Below are 17,295 nucleotides of genomic sequence, written 5' to 3' on the forward strand. Positions count from 1 at the left end.
CTGTGCTGCTCTGGAGGAGTGGAGAGACAGAAGAGATGGACCAATACAGTAATTTTAGAGTCTGCGTGTTTATTGTGGAGTAGGTTTGTCTTAACAGTACAGAAGAGAAAGCGCTCATTAAATGCAATAGCATCATTCCATGTGGCACTTTTACTAGTTATACTGTAAAACTGCCAGACAACGGACAGTCTATACTGATGAATGTCATCCTAAGCAATGGCTTCTGGGTATATTTGCTAAATTATTCTAGGAGAATGTTGTCATTTCCTGCTCCTCATTTTGCAGTCTGGTTTTATGGATATTAGCAGAATATTAATCACAGCATAATTAGGATTGGGAGTGATACTTCTGTTGCTAAGCAACAATGCACTGAATGTATGGAAATTAGACACCAGAAAAATCAAGACTAGGCATAAAAGCTAGGAAAGTGGCTAGTACACTTCAGAAATAAAGCTGCCAAGTGGAATATCTTCAGAGTGTAGGGAGTACTTAGGGGTTTTAACATCTACCAGACATAAGTGGAGTCTAACATTAAATGAGAAGTCTGTTATCTGAAAATTATGGGTTACCCAAAATTTGTCTTTTGGTCCAAAAGGTCATTTTGCTATTTAAGGTACTACATTAATAACTTCTTTTAATCTGCCATTAGCCATTTCGTTAGGAGCCCAAACAAGTCTGCTCTTTCCAATTCAGTGGATGTTTAGAAAACCCTAACAGTTCTTCTTAAATGTTGAAACTGACATCTAGCGACATTACATAAAGTAGTCCAGAATAAAAATATAACCTGGAGATTTTTAATATCTATTAAGAAGGATGCTGGCAGTCTAACCCTATTTTTGCCAATCAGGAAAGACCTATCTGGACAGCCAGTCTCAGTTTCAACGTGAAATGCCGTATCCCCATGCAACTCCTGCCTACAGACCAACAAGGCTTTCAGGAGTTTCACATAAGATTCATTTTAAGCTCTTCAACCACATTTTTCCTGTGTGCGCTATAGAGTTTATCTTACCAATGTCTAAACAGGTTTTGTCTACCAGCGATACAGGCTGCTTTTATGATTGTAAAGTGTAGCAGAACAGTTCTCAACTGCACAAGTTCACTCAGTTTCGTTCAGGTTTTCTCAGGTTAGACTAACTGACCATAAATAGGTTGTTGTAGAGAGAGCAACCCAGCTGCCTTTTCTCTCGGGACATGAACCGTTATTTAAAGGTGACCTGCAGTGCAAATACTGTGCTTGTGCCCTTCTGCTTTGTGATAAGAAAGGCTTTACTTTTTGTAAACAAACTTTAGACATTAGAAATTCATACTCTCTCTACACTGAAAGATTACAATGAATAGAGAGCTCATGTAAATGGTATTACAGGAAGTTATGGCAACTGAGCGATCAAGCATTTTTAGTCAGTGTTTAAAATTTTGTCATCATCCATTTAACATCAATAACAAGTTCACATAACTAGAGACTACTTAAAATAAACTGGGATGATTACGATTGGTTTGGGGTAGGCTAATGGTAGCCACCTTTTTTCTTGTTAAGCAGTAGGGCACCACAAGGAGGGTTTTAGTTAGAAATACACATTTTATTTCAATGCCTCAATAAAAAAACTTGTCAATAAAAGAGCCCCACATTTTCAGATCACAGGATGTTAATACATACAACAAAACAAGTTGTGCACTAGTCTACTGATGTGACTTTGCAGAATTTAAAAGATCAAAATCCATGCCAATAATCAGATTGAAATACCCTTCTAGAACTAAGCCCTTACCATTTACATCAAAGACACCACAAAATCCCTTATAATAATGTAAACAAAATAACGTTCTTCCCAGAAGGTTAACTTTGAAATTTCAGTCCATTCTTACAGGACTTGCACTCCTTCTTCGAGGGCTTCCTGACGGTGAATGACTGAAAGTGAAAAGAAAACAGGAGTCAGTTGGAGTAACTTCAGTATTCATCTGGAACTGCAGATTCAACACCACCCACCATACCCAGAAAGCCCTTTCCTCCCAGCACTGATCAGCTTAGCGAGTTAGTTTTACACCTCTACCCCGATATAACGCGGTCCTCGGGAGCCAAAAAACCTTACCGCGTTATAGGTGAAACCGTGTTATATCGAACTTGCTTTGGCCTCGAGCATTTCCATTAATGGTCACTTCCCGCCCCCTGACTGACTCCTCAGAACCCCCGCCCCATCCAACCCACCCCCTATCGACACCCCCATCCCCTGACAGGCCCCCAGGATTCCAACGCCCCTGCTCCCCGTCCCCTGACCGCCCCGCCCCCAGAACCTCCGAACCATCCAACTCCCCCTGCTCTCTGTCCCCTGACTGCCCCCCAAGACTCTCTGCCCCTTATCCAACCCCTTGGCCTCGGCCCAGCACCCTTAACACGCCGCTCAGAGCGGCGTGTCGGAGCCAGACAAGCGGACGTGCTGATCCACCGGAGCGTGCAACCCCACCGCCCAGAGCACTGCTTTACCGCGTTATATCTGAATTTGTGTTATATCGGGTCACGTTATATTGAGGTAGAGGTGTACTTTTAAAACAGACCTTGCATACATACATTGTTAGACGATACCCTCAAGGATGTAAGAAATCTCAAGTTTGCTATAGTCATTAGTAGGATTTTAAAGTTTTTAATTAATAAACAATGCACCTTCAAGATTTGACAGTCATTTCTAAAGTGTCCAAAAGAACAGCAGGAAAAGAACAGAGTAAGGAGGAAAAGGAAGGCTACAAACAAGGTCTCAGTGTGGCATGTTACAAGCGACTCCCGTTCCCATGTACTCCTTCCCTCAGGAGATTTTTACCAAGCTTGGAAGAGCTGTCTCCAAGTGTTCAGAAGAGCATACTTACCCGAGTTAATGGAGAATGGTTATAAATGGCTCAGACTAAAATTGAAAAAACAAGGCTAGTGATTAATTACATAAAAACATACAGAAGTTCAAATAAGAACCGATCTGGGCTACACAAGGGAAATGTAGAGAATTTTATCCTGCTCTTACCGTGTAGGAACAGCAGACTGCGCAGCTATTTGTTAAAGTAGAGCCAGCAGCAAGGATGACAGCAGTTTGAGTCCATTCAGCCAGATGGGTGTTTGTTACAAGAAGTCTTTAGTTTATGTTTTGTTTCACACATTTAATCTGTTCCAGCTTTACTCTGAGCCATTTCCATTTCCCACTATTCTTAGTATTATTCAGATTTTTCCTCTGGCTACAAACATCACTTGAGAAACTGGGTTCAGTCCTTCTGAAGAAGGTTTAACCTTAAGCCAAAAGTAGCCACTGCACCTTCTACAAAAGAAGTTAGTCTCATTATAGTCACTGGAGTTTTTAAACAGACTGTTTAAAATGGATTCTCCCTGTGGCTATTTTCCCATAGGTTTCATGTATTTTTGCTTATCCTCTTGCATGGATCTCAGTTCAATGAAACCTTTACAGAGGATGGAAGTCCAACAGAAATAGCCCAAGACAAGCTCTTCATAGTGCACCATGTTCCCACTTTCTTCTGAGCGCCTCATTTTAGTAATCAGTGTCATATGCATTAAGGAAGCCCAGTCTCTCCAAAATATTCCTTTTAGTGCTTACAGTTAAGTAAAGGAAAAAGTTCCGGTAACTTCAGTGTTGGCAAATGCTGACTTTTCAGTAGTGATGACAGGACTAACACTGTCATATGTGCTACACCCAGTAGTCTTTAGTAGCAAGTTTCAACTTACCTTCTCTTTGGAGAGGGGGATCTGGACTTTGATCGGCTGCAAAACAGAAAGAAATACTAAGTGACAACTTAATAAAGTTACATTACATTATAACAAAACAATTTCTCCCGTACTTAAAAATAGTGAGAAAATCTCCAGAACCTTAGTCAGCATTATATATAGGTATCATTGACAACACGTCCAAAATCTTTTACAAGGATTTGTAGGGGCATCAAATTAATCCTCACCATCCCTACTAGAGCTGGAGCTAGATATGACTTTGCAGCAAACCCTTTTAGGTGTTTCAAGAACAATTTTTCTTAACTGTCACAACAATTCCGTGATATAGGGGTGGAGGAGAGGAACAAGTTGAAGTAAGAGGAATCTAGTGCAGGTTTCAGCATTACATGCTCACCTTTTAGCAGGTGAGCCAGATTTAGATCTACCATGGGACCCAGACCTACAATGGGAGAGAAATAAGGCTCAGCAAGGCACAAGTGGGATGTATGTACAGTGACGTTACCTAAACCAGTGATAATGAAATTCATACCACGTGCCAAGAAAACTGTGGAGGGCTAGTAACCAACAGGCAGAAATCCATCCGTGTGGGGGGCTTTTGCAGTTAAGTTTCAGAAGACAGCTTTTTAATTCAGTGCCACACATGCCGCAGTCATCATTCATCAACCTATTCTAGACATTACTTGAGACAGTTCGTATGAGTACATTGTCCAATCGAAGCTATGACTAGTATTTTCACAAAAACAATTGAGTGCTGTATTCCAAACTGGCAAGATTCCATTGGGATCTTCCACCTAAAAGCCAAGCTGTTTTCCAGACAGTACTCTCCTGCAACTCAACCATCATCATTTCAATGTTAACACCTTCGCCACTTGAAATCTTCAACCTTGGTTAAAAGTGTCTGCTGAAAGTGTGACATGTTTTCTAGCTATGAAAAGTTAACTGTTCTGAAAAGACTTCCAAAGGTGTCAGCTACATTGGAACAAGTTTGAAGTGCACCTCAATGTTACCAATGTTGTCCATAAAAGTAGATTAATTTTCATTTTCTAGATAGTTTAATCAACAAATAGTATTTTAGTTTTCCAGTATTCAAGCCTTTCCTCAACTATTTCAGCATTTCATAAGCTTTGATGTTGTCAGGATTGTGATCACTATGTTTAGGTAAACCTTGAACTATTACATTGAGTTCAGTCAGAAGAACACATCAAGTCATTCAACCACTGCACCCCTTAATGTCCTTTCTGAACCAAGAACTTGGTTTCTTTGAAACAAATACTGCCTTAGCCAAGTGACACTGCTGTACCTCAGTCCTAATATTAATTCTTGTAAGAATCTAGAGCTCTCAATCATCTAAAGTCACTATGATCAAGAAATTCACAATCTTCCTTCCTTACCAGCTTCACCACACCAAGTGTTGCTCAATTGCTTTTGCATAGACTTTCTTGACACACAAGACAATGAAATTTCACTCATATGGCCAATTAGTTTATGAAGATAATGCATGAAGCCTGCTACAGTAAACCATACTCTGAACTTTACTAGGGTTGCCACTTCCAGGTATTTTCAGAAGCAGAAACCTTGAAACAGGGCACTGATATTCTTTACTTATAGCAATTCCCAGTAGTGTCAGCAGTTAGTTTCTGCATTCCATCTCATGTGATGCACATCTTGCAGTGACTGCTGACCATTCCCAGGAGCATGCATCAATACTCGTGTAATGAGATATACCAGCATGTTTTCAAGGCAGATATAAGTTGCTCACTCATATTCATTTGTGTTTGATTCCCCCCAACTATTTCTGCGGTATGGCAACACTTGTGCCATTTTCTTTGCTCAGAAAATCTTTCAACAACAAGAATTAGCATGAGAGCAGTGCCTCCTTAATATAACCACCATCAGAAAAAAGCTGCTGTGTGATTCTGTGACATTTTAAAACTAGCAGCAGGATGAGAATGTTTAACTGGTTCTAGAACTTTTATAGCTCTAATGCCAAGCCTTCCCTTTGTTCTTCTGTAAAGAAGCCATGAGAATCGTCTGCTTACTTGAAAGTCTAATAGTGAATATTCTGAAACCATGCACAGTGAACAATATCAATGCTTCACTACTTTTCAGTTACTCGAGTCCTGAAATGGCCACTTAACTGCACACTTACAGTGAAACAGGTATGCTGTGAATAAGTTTAATGTTAAAATGGGAATTCTAGGTGTAATCCCTTCATCTGAGAACAAACTGCTGACTCCAAGAACACAATCCCAGTGCTAAAATTCAGTAGACAATGGTATGCAGGGTTATTCAAGAGTCTCCCTCGCTGACACGTAAACTGAGCTTGATTAGTTGTTCTCTGCACATCACTGGCATATGCCAATTAAAGTCTGGGCAGATTCAATGACGATGAAAAGAATGGCCAAGTGGAAAAGTGAACTTAGAGGAACAAATGTTAAGGCTCACTGTGGCACTTATGAGGTAACAGGTAGAAAGAGCCCACCTTAGCAGCAAGAGAAAGCACACCACACTTCTCCTCCCTCCAGCCTCCCCCACACTAGGCAGGGCTTCTCACCTCACTTCCTCCTGCATCTTACTGCACCCATGTCAGTATTTCTCCTCTCTTATCCACCGCCTCCTCCTTTGGTCCTTCCAGTTAGGATTCACCTCTCCTGCCCCACTACCAAGCAGGGCTTCCCCTCCTCTTCATCCTCCCCTTCCCAGAGAAAGTTCTCACCCTCTCTCCCACTTGTAACAGAGATCCTGTCTCTTGCCATCACCAGTACCAGGCTCTTCCTCCCCTCTAGGCAGGGGGCTGTCCCACCTACTCCCTCTAGGTGCTGCTTCCTTTACTTTCTCTAGGCATGCCCCACAACCCCACCCCAAACAGCAGGAACTACTGTTGCTGCTAGAAGAAATGGAAGAGATGCAGCTAGGAGAGAGCTCGTCTTTAATTCTGCAGCCCTTCGAGAGAGGGAGCAAAACCAACGGATGTAGTCAAGAGCAGAGAATGGAACAGAATCATCCGTAATCCTAAATTTTAATTCTATCTTTACATAACAGACAGCAGGAGACCTGGTCCACGAATGCCAGCTTTGCTGTCCATCGCACACCCATGCACGGACTGCAGCTTAGACCTACTCATTACAGAAGTATGAATGAGAACTCAGGCATGAAACATTTTACACACAATTCTTTAAATCTGGTTTGAGACATTTAATTCCTATGATCCGTTCTGTGCAAAACAATCCTCCACACTATTATGCCACCTTTTAATCTAATTCAGCTACCACAACTGACAATTGCTGCCCTGTACCGTTCAGAGATCAGCATTCAGACAGTCTGAATCAGCAGTAACCAAGAATTTGGGCACTAGTGAGTCTTTCATGCACTTGTCCCAGACACATACCCAGGATGCTACAGAATACCGAGAATCTGGCATGGAGAACCCTTGGGAGAGGAATGCTTTAAGGAGTAGCACAACAGTACACTTTGACTTCCTGCAGGTTAGAAGCAGGAAGGAATTATGATCTCAAATGGGCAAGGTGCATTTAAGTACTAGGACTTACTTCAGTTTTAGGTGACTTATGTGTTTCTCATACATATTAACTGGCATACATGCATATTAGTCAAAAGTGGTTTATGTACCGAAGGTTTGCCTATTGTTCACCATCACAGCTCTAGACTTAAGGTGTCCTGTAAAACTGCAGGTAAAGTAATAAAATATATTATAAATAAGACTATGATGTACAGTTTTAGAATACTTCATACCCCAAACTTGCTGGAAAAGCAGTTTAGACAGCACCCAGCATTTACTTAGAATTGAAAAAAACTAATGCATTTGACCACAAGTTAATTCAGCCTGCAGCTATTAGTTAGTTGCTTTAATCAATTCTGTCAAAGATCTTACCTGCTTCTTGGCCATGTAACGGACCTGGATCTTGAACGTGATCTGGATCTAGATCTAAGTTTGAAAAGAAACTAATAAAAACCAATCAAGCTCCAGGAGAAAGTATTAAAGTCACCTATCAAAGTAGCCTTGTTGCCGATTGGTGCTAAGGTAACTGTCAAGATCACAGGACCTACAGGGTGCATAGGACAATCAGAACAGACACCTAGCTTACACAGAATAAGGCTATAGGTTTAACCATGTAGTCCCAAAAGCTCAGTGCTTGCCTAAATGGTGGGGTAATGTGCTGCACATTAATTTGTCTGTGTAGCCCGTTTTTGTTTGAAACAGCACTATGTTAAAGCACACCAGGGAACCTTTGTGCGCACCAGCAGGGTCTACCCAGATCAATTAACGCACAAGCATATTAATGCTCTTTAGAGATCACATCGCAGTACTGCACATTTCTGCTCTGTGTAAACAAGCCCTCAGAAAACTATTTTTTCACTATCTACTTTAGTTCAAGAGGAACTAAAGTTAATGTATTCCCCAATAGCCCTTTTAAAGGAATTATAGTTCGGTCTTGAGGGTTGTCAGGCCCTTTTCAAAGAGTCTGCTCTGCAAACACGTAAAGTTACACTTCCCACAAATATGTTCTGAATCTACCACCTTAATAAAAACATTATCGGGTAGTCATTGTGCATAATAACAATTACCTTGATCTTTTTAAAGAACCAGACCGGGACCTGCGGGGTGAGGCTGATCTAGATCTACGAGGAGAGACAGATCTGGATCTGCGAAGGGAAGCTGACCTGGACCTGCAGGGAAAAATTTAAAAATATAATTATGCAATGTTTGATTTCTCTTAAAAAAGGGAAGCACAAGACAGTCTGAAACGCACCTCCTACCACGGCTTCGGCTGCGTGACCGAGAATACCTTCTTCCTCTGGACCTTGAATGAGATCTAGACCGTGACCTAATGTTAGGTTAGAAAAAATAAGTATTAGAAAAGAACTTTAGCAATTAGTGCACTTGAGCCTCTGCTGAAGTCAAAATTTCAGACAACTAAAAATTAGTGTCTGTCAGTTGGAAAAAACTCAGGGCCTATTTGTTTTGAGTATTTTTACTACCTAGAAAAGATGTTAAGCTGAATTACATTTAGAATTACATTATAATATAAAACACTGTAATGTGTATTTAAAATAAACCTTGCAAGTTTGCAGGTCGACCCTCTTTGGCCCAAGGTCTAGCAGATCTAGACGATCTAGAAGTATCTATAGCCGATCGCTGCATCTAGGTGTTCTCTTCAATCTAACGACGATCAAACTGACAGCCAAATGAGCCAGGGTGAGGCTTGATTGACGCAAGAAGATTTTTCTAGGTGGGAATGTGGTCAATCTGGTGTTCCTCTTTCTAAACCGGAGGGGGGGGGGCCCCAATTGAAAGCCAAATTTACTGTTACGGCGATCACCGTCTCAAATTTTCTGCCCTTTAAAGAATATGGTGAAGCTAGGTGTAGATGGCTCGAGGGGATCTGGCCTCTTATGCTGATCACCTCAAGGTCTAGGAGGATCTTAATTGTCGGATTTTGCAAGGCGCCTCAGCATGATATCTTAAGGCTCGTGACATTCTGAATCAAGGCGACTGACTCAAACGAAGAAACCTGAAAGGTTTTGACCAGGTTGATTATTAATATATTAACATTTATATGAAATAACAAATTGTAATATATACCTGTATAATTACAGCATTAAAGTTAAATTAAACTGGCATAACATTCTCTCCTTGGCTAATGACTACACCAGTTACTGGTGAAAAGAACCAATCACTCCTTTCACACGCATACCTGCTCCTCCGTCGACGACTATAGCGATGACAGTCATAAGCATAATGGCCTTTCTCGCCACATTCATAACATCGGTCATTAGGATCAAATGGTCGCCGCGCAGGAGGTCTATCGTAGCGGGAGCGACGGGGCATGCCTGTTGACAGCTCAACTCTCACTCTGGAGCCACAAATCACCCTGTAATTTGATATATGCAAAATATCAATTAATAATCTGGTATTTTTCCTTATCTAATGCCTATTAAATAAGAAAGCCAATCTCTAAAGAATCACTAAAATTTGAGAATCCCATTTCTGTAAAAGAGTACATCTTTTAAGCTCTGGTCTACACCTAACACTTCGGTCAACCTAGTTATGTCGCTCAGGGTTCTGAAAAATTCTCACCTGAGAGATGTAGTTAAGCCTACACAAGCCCTGTTGTAGACACTAGGGATGTAAAATATTAAACGATCAAATGGTTAACCGATATTAGTCTTACCGTTACTATATTGCAGTTTACATTTAAAACAGATTGCCCCTGCCCCCACGTGCGAGCACACCATGTGCATTAACAAATCCGCCTCTTCCCTATCCTCCTCCTGCTCCCCACTCAGTGGCAGCGCCCAGGCAGGACAAGCCAGGCTGCCCTTGCACGGTGATGGCTCGAGAGCCCGTAACACCAGGGAGCGGGGGCGGATGAAACGCGTTGTGCTCTCGGGCTATCAATGCCGGTTCCCAGGGTTGGGTGCCTCACTCCCCACCAGGAGCCAGCACAGCAACCCCAGCCGCGCACATGCTCTTCCACACAAACATGGGCCCCCTGCCTGGGGAGCAGCCACCACCCCCCGTTGGCCCAGCCCCTCGAGAGACCCCTCACCATCTCGGGAGACTATGCGGAGGCCCTGGACACCGTCCAGACCCCTACTGTGTGGGCGGCTACTCAGGGCGCCGCTCACTGCTGCCACGTGATGTGGGTGCGGCGGGCTGAGGGGGCAGGTGGCGCTGGGCACTAAGTCTGGCAGTGCCGCTACTAGGGAGATCTCGCCACCTCCTGGCCTGGCCCATGGGGTGGCCAGGAAGCTGGGAAGCAAGGGGAACGTGACCGGAACTAGCCAAAGTCCCGCAATGCACCAAGGGAGACCAGACCACGTGAGAGGGGAGACTGGTGTTGCCATGACACCTCCCAGTCACTTGACAGGTTCTCCCTGCCACCATAATACTCCCAGATTACGTGATGGTCTCTCCCTCTCCCCCCACCTCCCATCGCCATGACAGTGTGTGGGGCGGGGAGGGGGGGAATATGACGGGGTGCGAACTGGGGATGTAAAATATTAAACAGTTAACCGATAAAATTTTTAGTTGCTTAAATGGGTATTTTTTAAAATGATATTTACATCCCTAGTAGACACCATGAGGTTTATGGAAGAATTCTACCGTCCTTGTCTCTCAAGTCCTGGATTTACTGCAGTGATGGAGATACTGTTTCCATCCCTGCAGCAGCAAGTGTCTACACTACAGCGGGACGGTGGCAATGCTGCTGTAGCACTTATAGGTCAGACACATCCTTAGTAAGAAGTTAAGGCCACCAGAAATACAATACATTCGTACTTTCCATCCAAACCTCGAACTGCGTCTTCAGCATCTCTTGGGTCTTCAAACTCCACAAAGGCGAAGCCCGGCGGGTTCCGCGCGATCCACACAGTGCGCAGGGGGCCATAGTAGCTGAAGGCTCGCTCCAGTTCTCCCTTCCCGGCCCCAGTGCCCAGGTTCCCCACGTACACCTTGGTCTCTGCAAGAGCAAATCACACAATCATTGAGTAACTGAGTAGCCCTTTCCCTCCCTCCCCCAAGACCTGCAGGGTCGCCCCAGTTAAGCAAGGCGGCTGGTGTAAAGTTACAAACTGCTGATCATCACAATTTGCTACTGGCAGAAGTTACTGACATCTAGGTGTTCTTTTTGCTGCCCTGTCACAATCTGCTGCCTCTGACTTTCCCATACTCCCATCCCAGGTAGCAAATTATGACAGATGGGGTAGACCCATCACAACTTTCTGTGGGGGGGTGGAGGGCGAGAAAACCTGGATTTGTGCTGGAAATGGCCCAACTTGATGATCACTTTAGATAAGCTATTACCAGCAGGACAGTGGGGTGGGAGGAGGTATTGTTTCATATTCTGTGTGTGTATATAAAGTCTGCTGCAGTTTCCACGGTATGCATCCGATGAAGTGAGCTGTAGCTCACGAAAGCTCATGCTCAAATAAATTGGTTAGTCTCTAAGGTGCCACAAGTACTCCTTTTCTTTTTGCGAATACAGACTAACACGGCTGTTACTCTGAAAACTTTCTACCTCTCACCTTCCCCGTCCCCGTCAAACTGGTGGGCGCAGAATGTATTCGGGGGTATGGGGGGTTGAGACGCTTTATGGGGAAAAAAATAACTGCACACATTTTACCCACAGCAATGAACAACTAGCAAAGCGGATTCCTCCAGACATGTCAGGTCCTCAGACGGCGCTGTGCCCTTGACTCTAGATGGCGCTGTGCGCTTGACAGATTTCTGTTTAGCTTGCACAGCATTATCCAAAGTTGTTGCCATCTGTACATTCGATGCCATACTGTTTTTAATATTTAGTGAGAGTTGCATGTTGATGTTTTAAAAATTGGCATATGTACTAGTGTGGCAGGGGTGTGGGGCAAATTACTACAGACACAAAGAAGGCGGCATGATCAGGGGTTAGAGCAGTGGCTTTCAACCTTTCCAGACAACTGTACTCCTTTCAGGCATCTGATTTGTCTTGTGTATCCCCAAGTTTCACCTCACTTAAAAATTATTTGCCTACAAAAATCAAATAAAAATACAAAAGTATCACAGCTCACTGTTACTGAAATAGTGCTGACTTTCTCATTTTTACCATATAATTATAAAATAAATCAACTGGAATATAAATATTGTCCTTACATTTCAGTGTATAAAGCAGTATAAACAAGTCATTGTCTGTATGAAATTTTAGTTTGCACTGACTTCACTAGTGCTTTTTCCGTGGCCTGTTGTAAAACTAGGCAAATACCTAGATGAGTATACCCCCTGGTTGAGAACTACTTGGTTAGAGCACTCAGCTGAGATGTGGGAAACACTGTTCAAATAATTTTTCCTCCCTTCTGCCTAAGGGAAAATGAACTTGGGTACCCCACATCCCAGGCAAGTGTACTAACCACTAGGCTAGAAGTGATAAGGTAAATGGTAACCACATCTAATAGGCAGCCTCTGAGCACAACCACAGGATCAGGCCCACATGCAAAATAAGCATTGCCTCCCACCATCTTCCCTGGTTTGTGAATTGCTCTGCGTCTTGGGTGGGATACAGGTAACCAGATGCCTAGAGTAAGGCAGCAGTGTGCATGCTTAAAAGTAGACACTTAGGCACCTAAGGAACTTTTACCCTTAGAATATAAAAACCGAGTGCTTAAAGGGTTTGGTGAGATTTTTGGGAATTTCAGTGGAACTTAAAATTGGGACACAGGCATCTAAATCTTTGTGAATCTCTTTATAGAGGAAAAAGAGGACCCAGGAATTACAGGCCAGTCAGCTGAACTTTGATACCGAGAAAGATACTGGAAATAATTATTAAACAGTCCATTGGTTAAAACCTAGAGGATATAGGGGGTTATAAGGAATAGCCAACATGGACCTGTCAAGAACAAATCATGCCAAATAAACCTGATTTCCTTCTCTGGTAGGATTACTGTCTAACTGGATGGGGGAAAGCAGTAGATGTGACATATCTTGATTTTAGTAAGGCTTCTGACACAGTCCCACACGACATTCTCATAAGAAAACTAGGGAAATATGTTCTAAATGAAACTACTATAAGGCAAGGGCATAACAGGTTAAAGATGATACTCAAAGAATAATTATCAATGGTCAAATTGGGAGGGTATATCTAGTGTGGACTTGCAAAGGTCAATCCTGGGTCCAGTACTATTCAATATTTTCCTTAATTACTTGGATAATGAATTGGAGATTAGGCTCATAAAATGTGCTGATGACAGCAAACTGGGAGGGGTTGCCAGCACTTTGGAGAACAGGAGTAGAATTCAAAAGGACCTTGACAAATTGGAGGCCAGCAACTGGCTGATTAGCCCCACTCACTGCACCTGGGAAAAACACCTGTGGCTTAACTGGTTGATCCTCATAAAAGGAAGAGCAGCTCCTGGAACAGAGGAGCTGTAATACCAACCAGAGGCTAGAACAGCTATGCTAAGGAACAAGTGGATAGAGGGCAAACTGTGGGTAAATCCTTTTATCACAAAGGCTCTGAGGTAAGAACCAGGAACTTTTGGGTTGAAGAACTTATGGGTTTGAGGGACAGACTTGAAGTTTAGATCTTGTTTTGTTGAGGAGATTTGAAATAACAGAAAGAAACCACAACTAACCCTGCTAGAAACTACCTCCCTGGGCTCTGAGATGGTTCCAGGCAGAATTCCCCCAGGGAAGGGGCTATCTGAGCAAGTCTACACCCAGCTGGAAGAGGGTGCTATAAAACAGCCTCCAATCCCTTACGCTTCCACTCTATTTAAGGATGATTCTGGCCAGGTGATCAACTCTGCATTCTGTACAGGTGCTAAGACACAACATCTATGTTAGCTGAAAGGATGCAACAAAAATATCATACTGACCCACAAAGGGATGAGGGCAACCACAGTAATAGACTCATTAACATTACCATCATAATGTAAGACATTTGTATGTGTATGCAGTATTGTTGAAAACTTTCCTGGGATAAGATATGGTTTATAGTTGGGTAGCAAGCAGGTAGAGGCAGAAATTAAAGAGGAATCTTCACAGTTAAAGCACTAAACATGTGAACCAATTGGCTAATTCTAATGGGATAATAGTACCACCACTTTACATGCATTGCTCAGAGATGGAAACACTGTACACGTATGCCACCACTCTCTGCATGCACAGCATCATCTAGCACGATGCTATCAGGCCTTCATTCTCCAGCTCATGAAAGATGCCCTGATCAGGACAGGAAGGAAGAGCAAGGTAACCTGAAATGTTAAGGTTAAAATTTAAGTAAGTGGCTTAGCAGACTTAAATTGATACCACTGAAATAGTGCAAAGGCTTTTCTGTAAACTAAGACAAGTATTCCAGTACTACATGCCTACTCTTTGGATACAAAATGTGGCTAAACCTGGACTGGTTCAAATTTTAACTATTCAAAACCAGCCAACAGTCTGATTATTAATAGCTTGTTGGGGAAGGACTCCTGCAAGCATCTTTGATTGCGACAGTTAACACTGGCCACTTTACTTTTGAGTGAAAACATTCACACAGGATATATATACACACACTAATTTCACACCCTCTAGACATTCCCTTAATAAAAGCCAATAAGGCAAATTGAGGCAAACTATTAAAGCATTTTGAACTAAAGGAATTATCTGGTTTTCCATGACACCCACACAAATGGAGAGCTGAAGACCTATAGACGCAAGTACCTCTGATGGCAAAGAAGCAGAACTAACCACACAATTGGTATCTGTCAAGCTATGAATGTTTAATTTAACGGCCTAGCCAGAATCAAAGTCTGTACCTTCACTGTTACAAATGTGGGTTTTTAAGTTTGGGGTTTTAGGGTTTTTTAAACCGATTAGCTATCCTCTCCAAAAACCTACTGGAAACACAGCATTCTAATTTAACCAAAAGACAACCAATACAAAAGAGTAATGGCTTTTTTTTTTAAAAGCCTTCATTTCTGGCAGAACATTAAAATTGTCAGAATGAAGAACATCTCTGAAATGTAGCATACAGAAGGCTATCAGAAATATAAACAATGCAGTAGAAAACATTTATGCATGCAACAAATGAAATAACAAGTGTGCATTTCAGCATTTGCAGAATGGGGAATTACTTGGAGAAATAAGGAATTTTTTAAAGCGTTTTCAATAAGGGGGGAGGGAATCTCATTACTGGATGTCCAAAACTGTATTAATGTTACAGGAATGTACAACTGTTCTAGATATGAATTTTTTGGGAGAGGCAACAGGAAAAAGTATAAAACTAGTGTGCCTTACCTCAAACAAAAAGGCAAACTAAAATAACCCCTATTTTTAATTTCATTACTTTTGTGGGTGTATGACTCATGATGTTTGAATACTTGTCCGTCTTGGGGTTGTATTCTTAACTTTTTTAAAAAAAGCGGAAATTTTCCTTTGAGAATTATTTCATACAAGATAGTACAGTGCCCTGAGGGCCAAAGTGTGTTTGTGGTTTTTTTTTAAAGGTATTTAGGAAAATAGTGAGATTCTCAAAAGCATCTAGGGGCTTTCAACCTTTGCAAATCTGGCCTGTAGTGAATATTGTGGAACCAGGTTCCACACAACTGTTGATCTGAAAAAGCATAAGGGTCCTGGAGAAAGTGGCAAAACGGCACCTGACGAATGCAATCCCCATGCGTGGATTAAAGGAAACTGAAGAAGCTGATACCAACCCAGGAAATCTGTCAGCCTTGATGTCATAGGATCCTAAAGAATAAACTTAGTTCTGAATTTCCCCCTTCTCCCCCCCTTCTTTTAAAGAACAAACTGCTAATGCCACCATACAAACACAGTGCTGTCGGAGGAACCGTGAGAGGTGATTAGAAATATTGGGGTTAGGAGTTTCCGCAATGATTATTTGCTCTTAAAAATATGCACCAGGTCAAGGCCGTGCTCAGAGTAATAAGTCACCTTTAAAATGAAGTGAAAGGCAGGAATTTACACCCACAACACGCCTCAACCCCTGGGGTGCGCACAGCTTTACGCAGACCCCCCCAGCTGAGGGGGGTTTCTCGCCAACACTAAAAAGGGACCCCCCCCCCTTAGCACGGGGGGGGGGGGCAGCGACTAGGCCCAGGTTCCACCCGAACCTCCCTGCAGCAGGGGCCGCCCTGAGCGGGGGGAGGATCCGGCCCCGGGCAACGGCTGCTGAGCGGTACAACCCTGCGGGGGGGGGGGGGGGAGAGACCCCCTCGGCGACCCCCCCCCCCCTCCGGGCGGGTCACCACTGCAGCTACCTCGCGCCCCCCGCTGCGGGACTCGCCTCTGCAGCCGTGTGCGCCCAGCCCCCCCCGGCTCGCACGCGCATGCTCCCTGGCAGCCGGGGGCGCCCCTCCCCCCCCGAGGCGCCCAGGGGGAGGCGCTGCGCGCGCCGGCGCTCGCGGACAGGCCCCGCCCCGCTCTGAGGCGCCGCCATGTTTGTTGACGCCGCGTCCGTTTCGCTCCCCCGCACCCCTCCCGCAGCCCGGCGCTCCCGCCGCAGCCCGGCCCCGCACCGCCCCTACGCGCGGGGAGCCGCGGCCCTGGCCCGGCGCGCGCCCGACCTGCGCAAAATGGCGCCGCCCCAGCGACCCCCGCGCAGGCCACTCCCCCGAGGAGCGGAAAGGCGGGGGCGGCCCCTCCACAGCCAGCCCGGCACCTACCGCCGCCATAGCGCCCGTAGCGAGACATCGTCGCGGCTCCGGCCGTAGCTCCGCGCCGGGCCGTTCGTGCGCATGCGCCGGGAGCCCCTAAAGGAGCGACTGCTCTCGCGCATGCGCACGGCACCCCCCCGCCCGTTTCTGCGCGCCGGCTGAGGCAAAGCGGGAAGTGGAAGCTTGGTTTCTATAGCAACGCGCCGTCGTGCCGTCCGCCATGTTCTCGAAGGCGGCGGCGGGCGAGCGCCCGGAACTTCCGGCCCGGGGTGTCACGGGCCGCGCCGCAAGGGTGGGGGCCAGGCCCCTGAAGAGCCCCTCTGGGGGCAGGGCCCATAACCCCAGAGGGCGGGGCCCCAGTGCAGCGGGGGGGAAGGGGGTGGTAGGGCGGGGCCTGTAGCCCCAGGGGGCGGGGCCCTAGTGCCGCGGGGGCG

The 17,295-nt window shown here is 44.5% G+C and overlaps 2 protein-coding genes across 11 annotated transcripts in view; one reads left to right on the forward strand and one right to left on the reverse strand.

Annotated features, from left to right (window-relative positions):
- Positions 1 to 9,355, forward strand: part of GALM (galactose mutarotase) — a 47,063-nt gene extending 37,708 nt beyond the window's left edge. For both annotated transcript variants that reach the window (XR_012667903.1, XR_012667904.1), the window contains exon 8: positions 6,755 to 9,355. The gene's annotated coding sequence lies outside the window, so the exon portion shown is untranslated. The remainder of the gene's footprint in view (positions 1 to 6,754) is intronic.
- On the reverse strand, positions 50 to 17,207 carry LOC125633232 (serine/arginine-rich splicing factor 7). 9 transcript variants are annotated; one of them, XR_007355540.2, is made up of 11 exons: positions 16,871 to 17,206; positions 11,013 to 11,193; positions 9,427 to 9,603; positions 8,482 to 8,556; positions 8,297 to 8,398; positions 7,602 to 7,655; positions 4,107 to 4,151; positions 3,713 to 3,748; positions 3,003 to 3,290; positions 2,854 to 2,888; positions 1,849 to 1,903 (listed from the first exon to the last, which is right to left on the reverse strand). XR_007355540.2 is itself a non-coding variant. In XM_048842240.2 (10 exons), exons 1-10 carry the CDS (start codon positions 16,896 to 16,898, stop codon positions 1,857 to 1,859), a joined length of 801 nt encoding a protein of 266 aa, XP_048698197.1. In that variant the 5' UTR covers positions 16,899 to 17,207; the 3' UTR covers positions 50 to 1,856. The 9 variants fall into 9 exon arrangements, 7 of the variants coding, with proteins under 7 accessions (XP_048698197.1, XP_048698194.1, XP_048698196.1 ...); XM_048842240.2 differs by lacking the exons at positions 2,854 to 2,888; positions 3,003 to 3,290 and adding an exon at positions 7,340 to 7,395 and having other exon boundaries at positions 50 to 1,903; positions 16,871 to 17,207; XM_048842237.2 differs by lacking the exon at positions 3,003 to 3,290 and having other exon boundaries at positions 50 to 1,903; positions 16,871 to 17,205.
- Positions 17,208 to 17,295: the final 88 nt, after the last annotated feature.

The sequence above is a fragment of the Caretta caretta genome, chromosome 3 (assembly GCF_965140235.1).
Source record: "Caretta caretta isolate rCarCar2 chromosome 3, rCarCar1.hap1, whole genome shotgun sequence".
Taxonomy (NCBI): domain Eukaryota; kingdom Metazoa; phylum Chordata; order Testudines; family Cheloniidae; genus Caretta; species Caretta caretta.

Coding starts and splice junctions, on each gene's coding strand:
- LOC125633232 (XM_048842240.2), bottom strand. CDS start 16,898: ATGTCTCGCTACGGGCGCTATGGCGGCG. Junction 4,152..7,339: donor GAACAATAGGCAAACCTTCG/GTACATAAACCA, acceptor CTCCCATTGTAG/GTCTGGGTCCCATGGTAGAT. Junction 1,904..3,712: donor TCCCCCTCTCCAAAGAGAAG/GTAAGTTGAAAC, acceptor TTTCACTTTCAG/TCATTCACCGTCAGGAAGCC.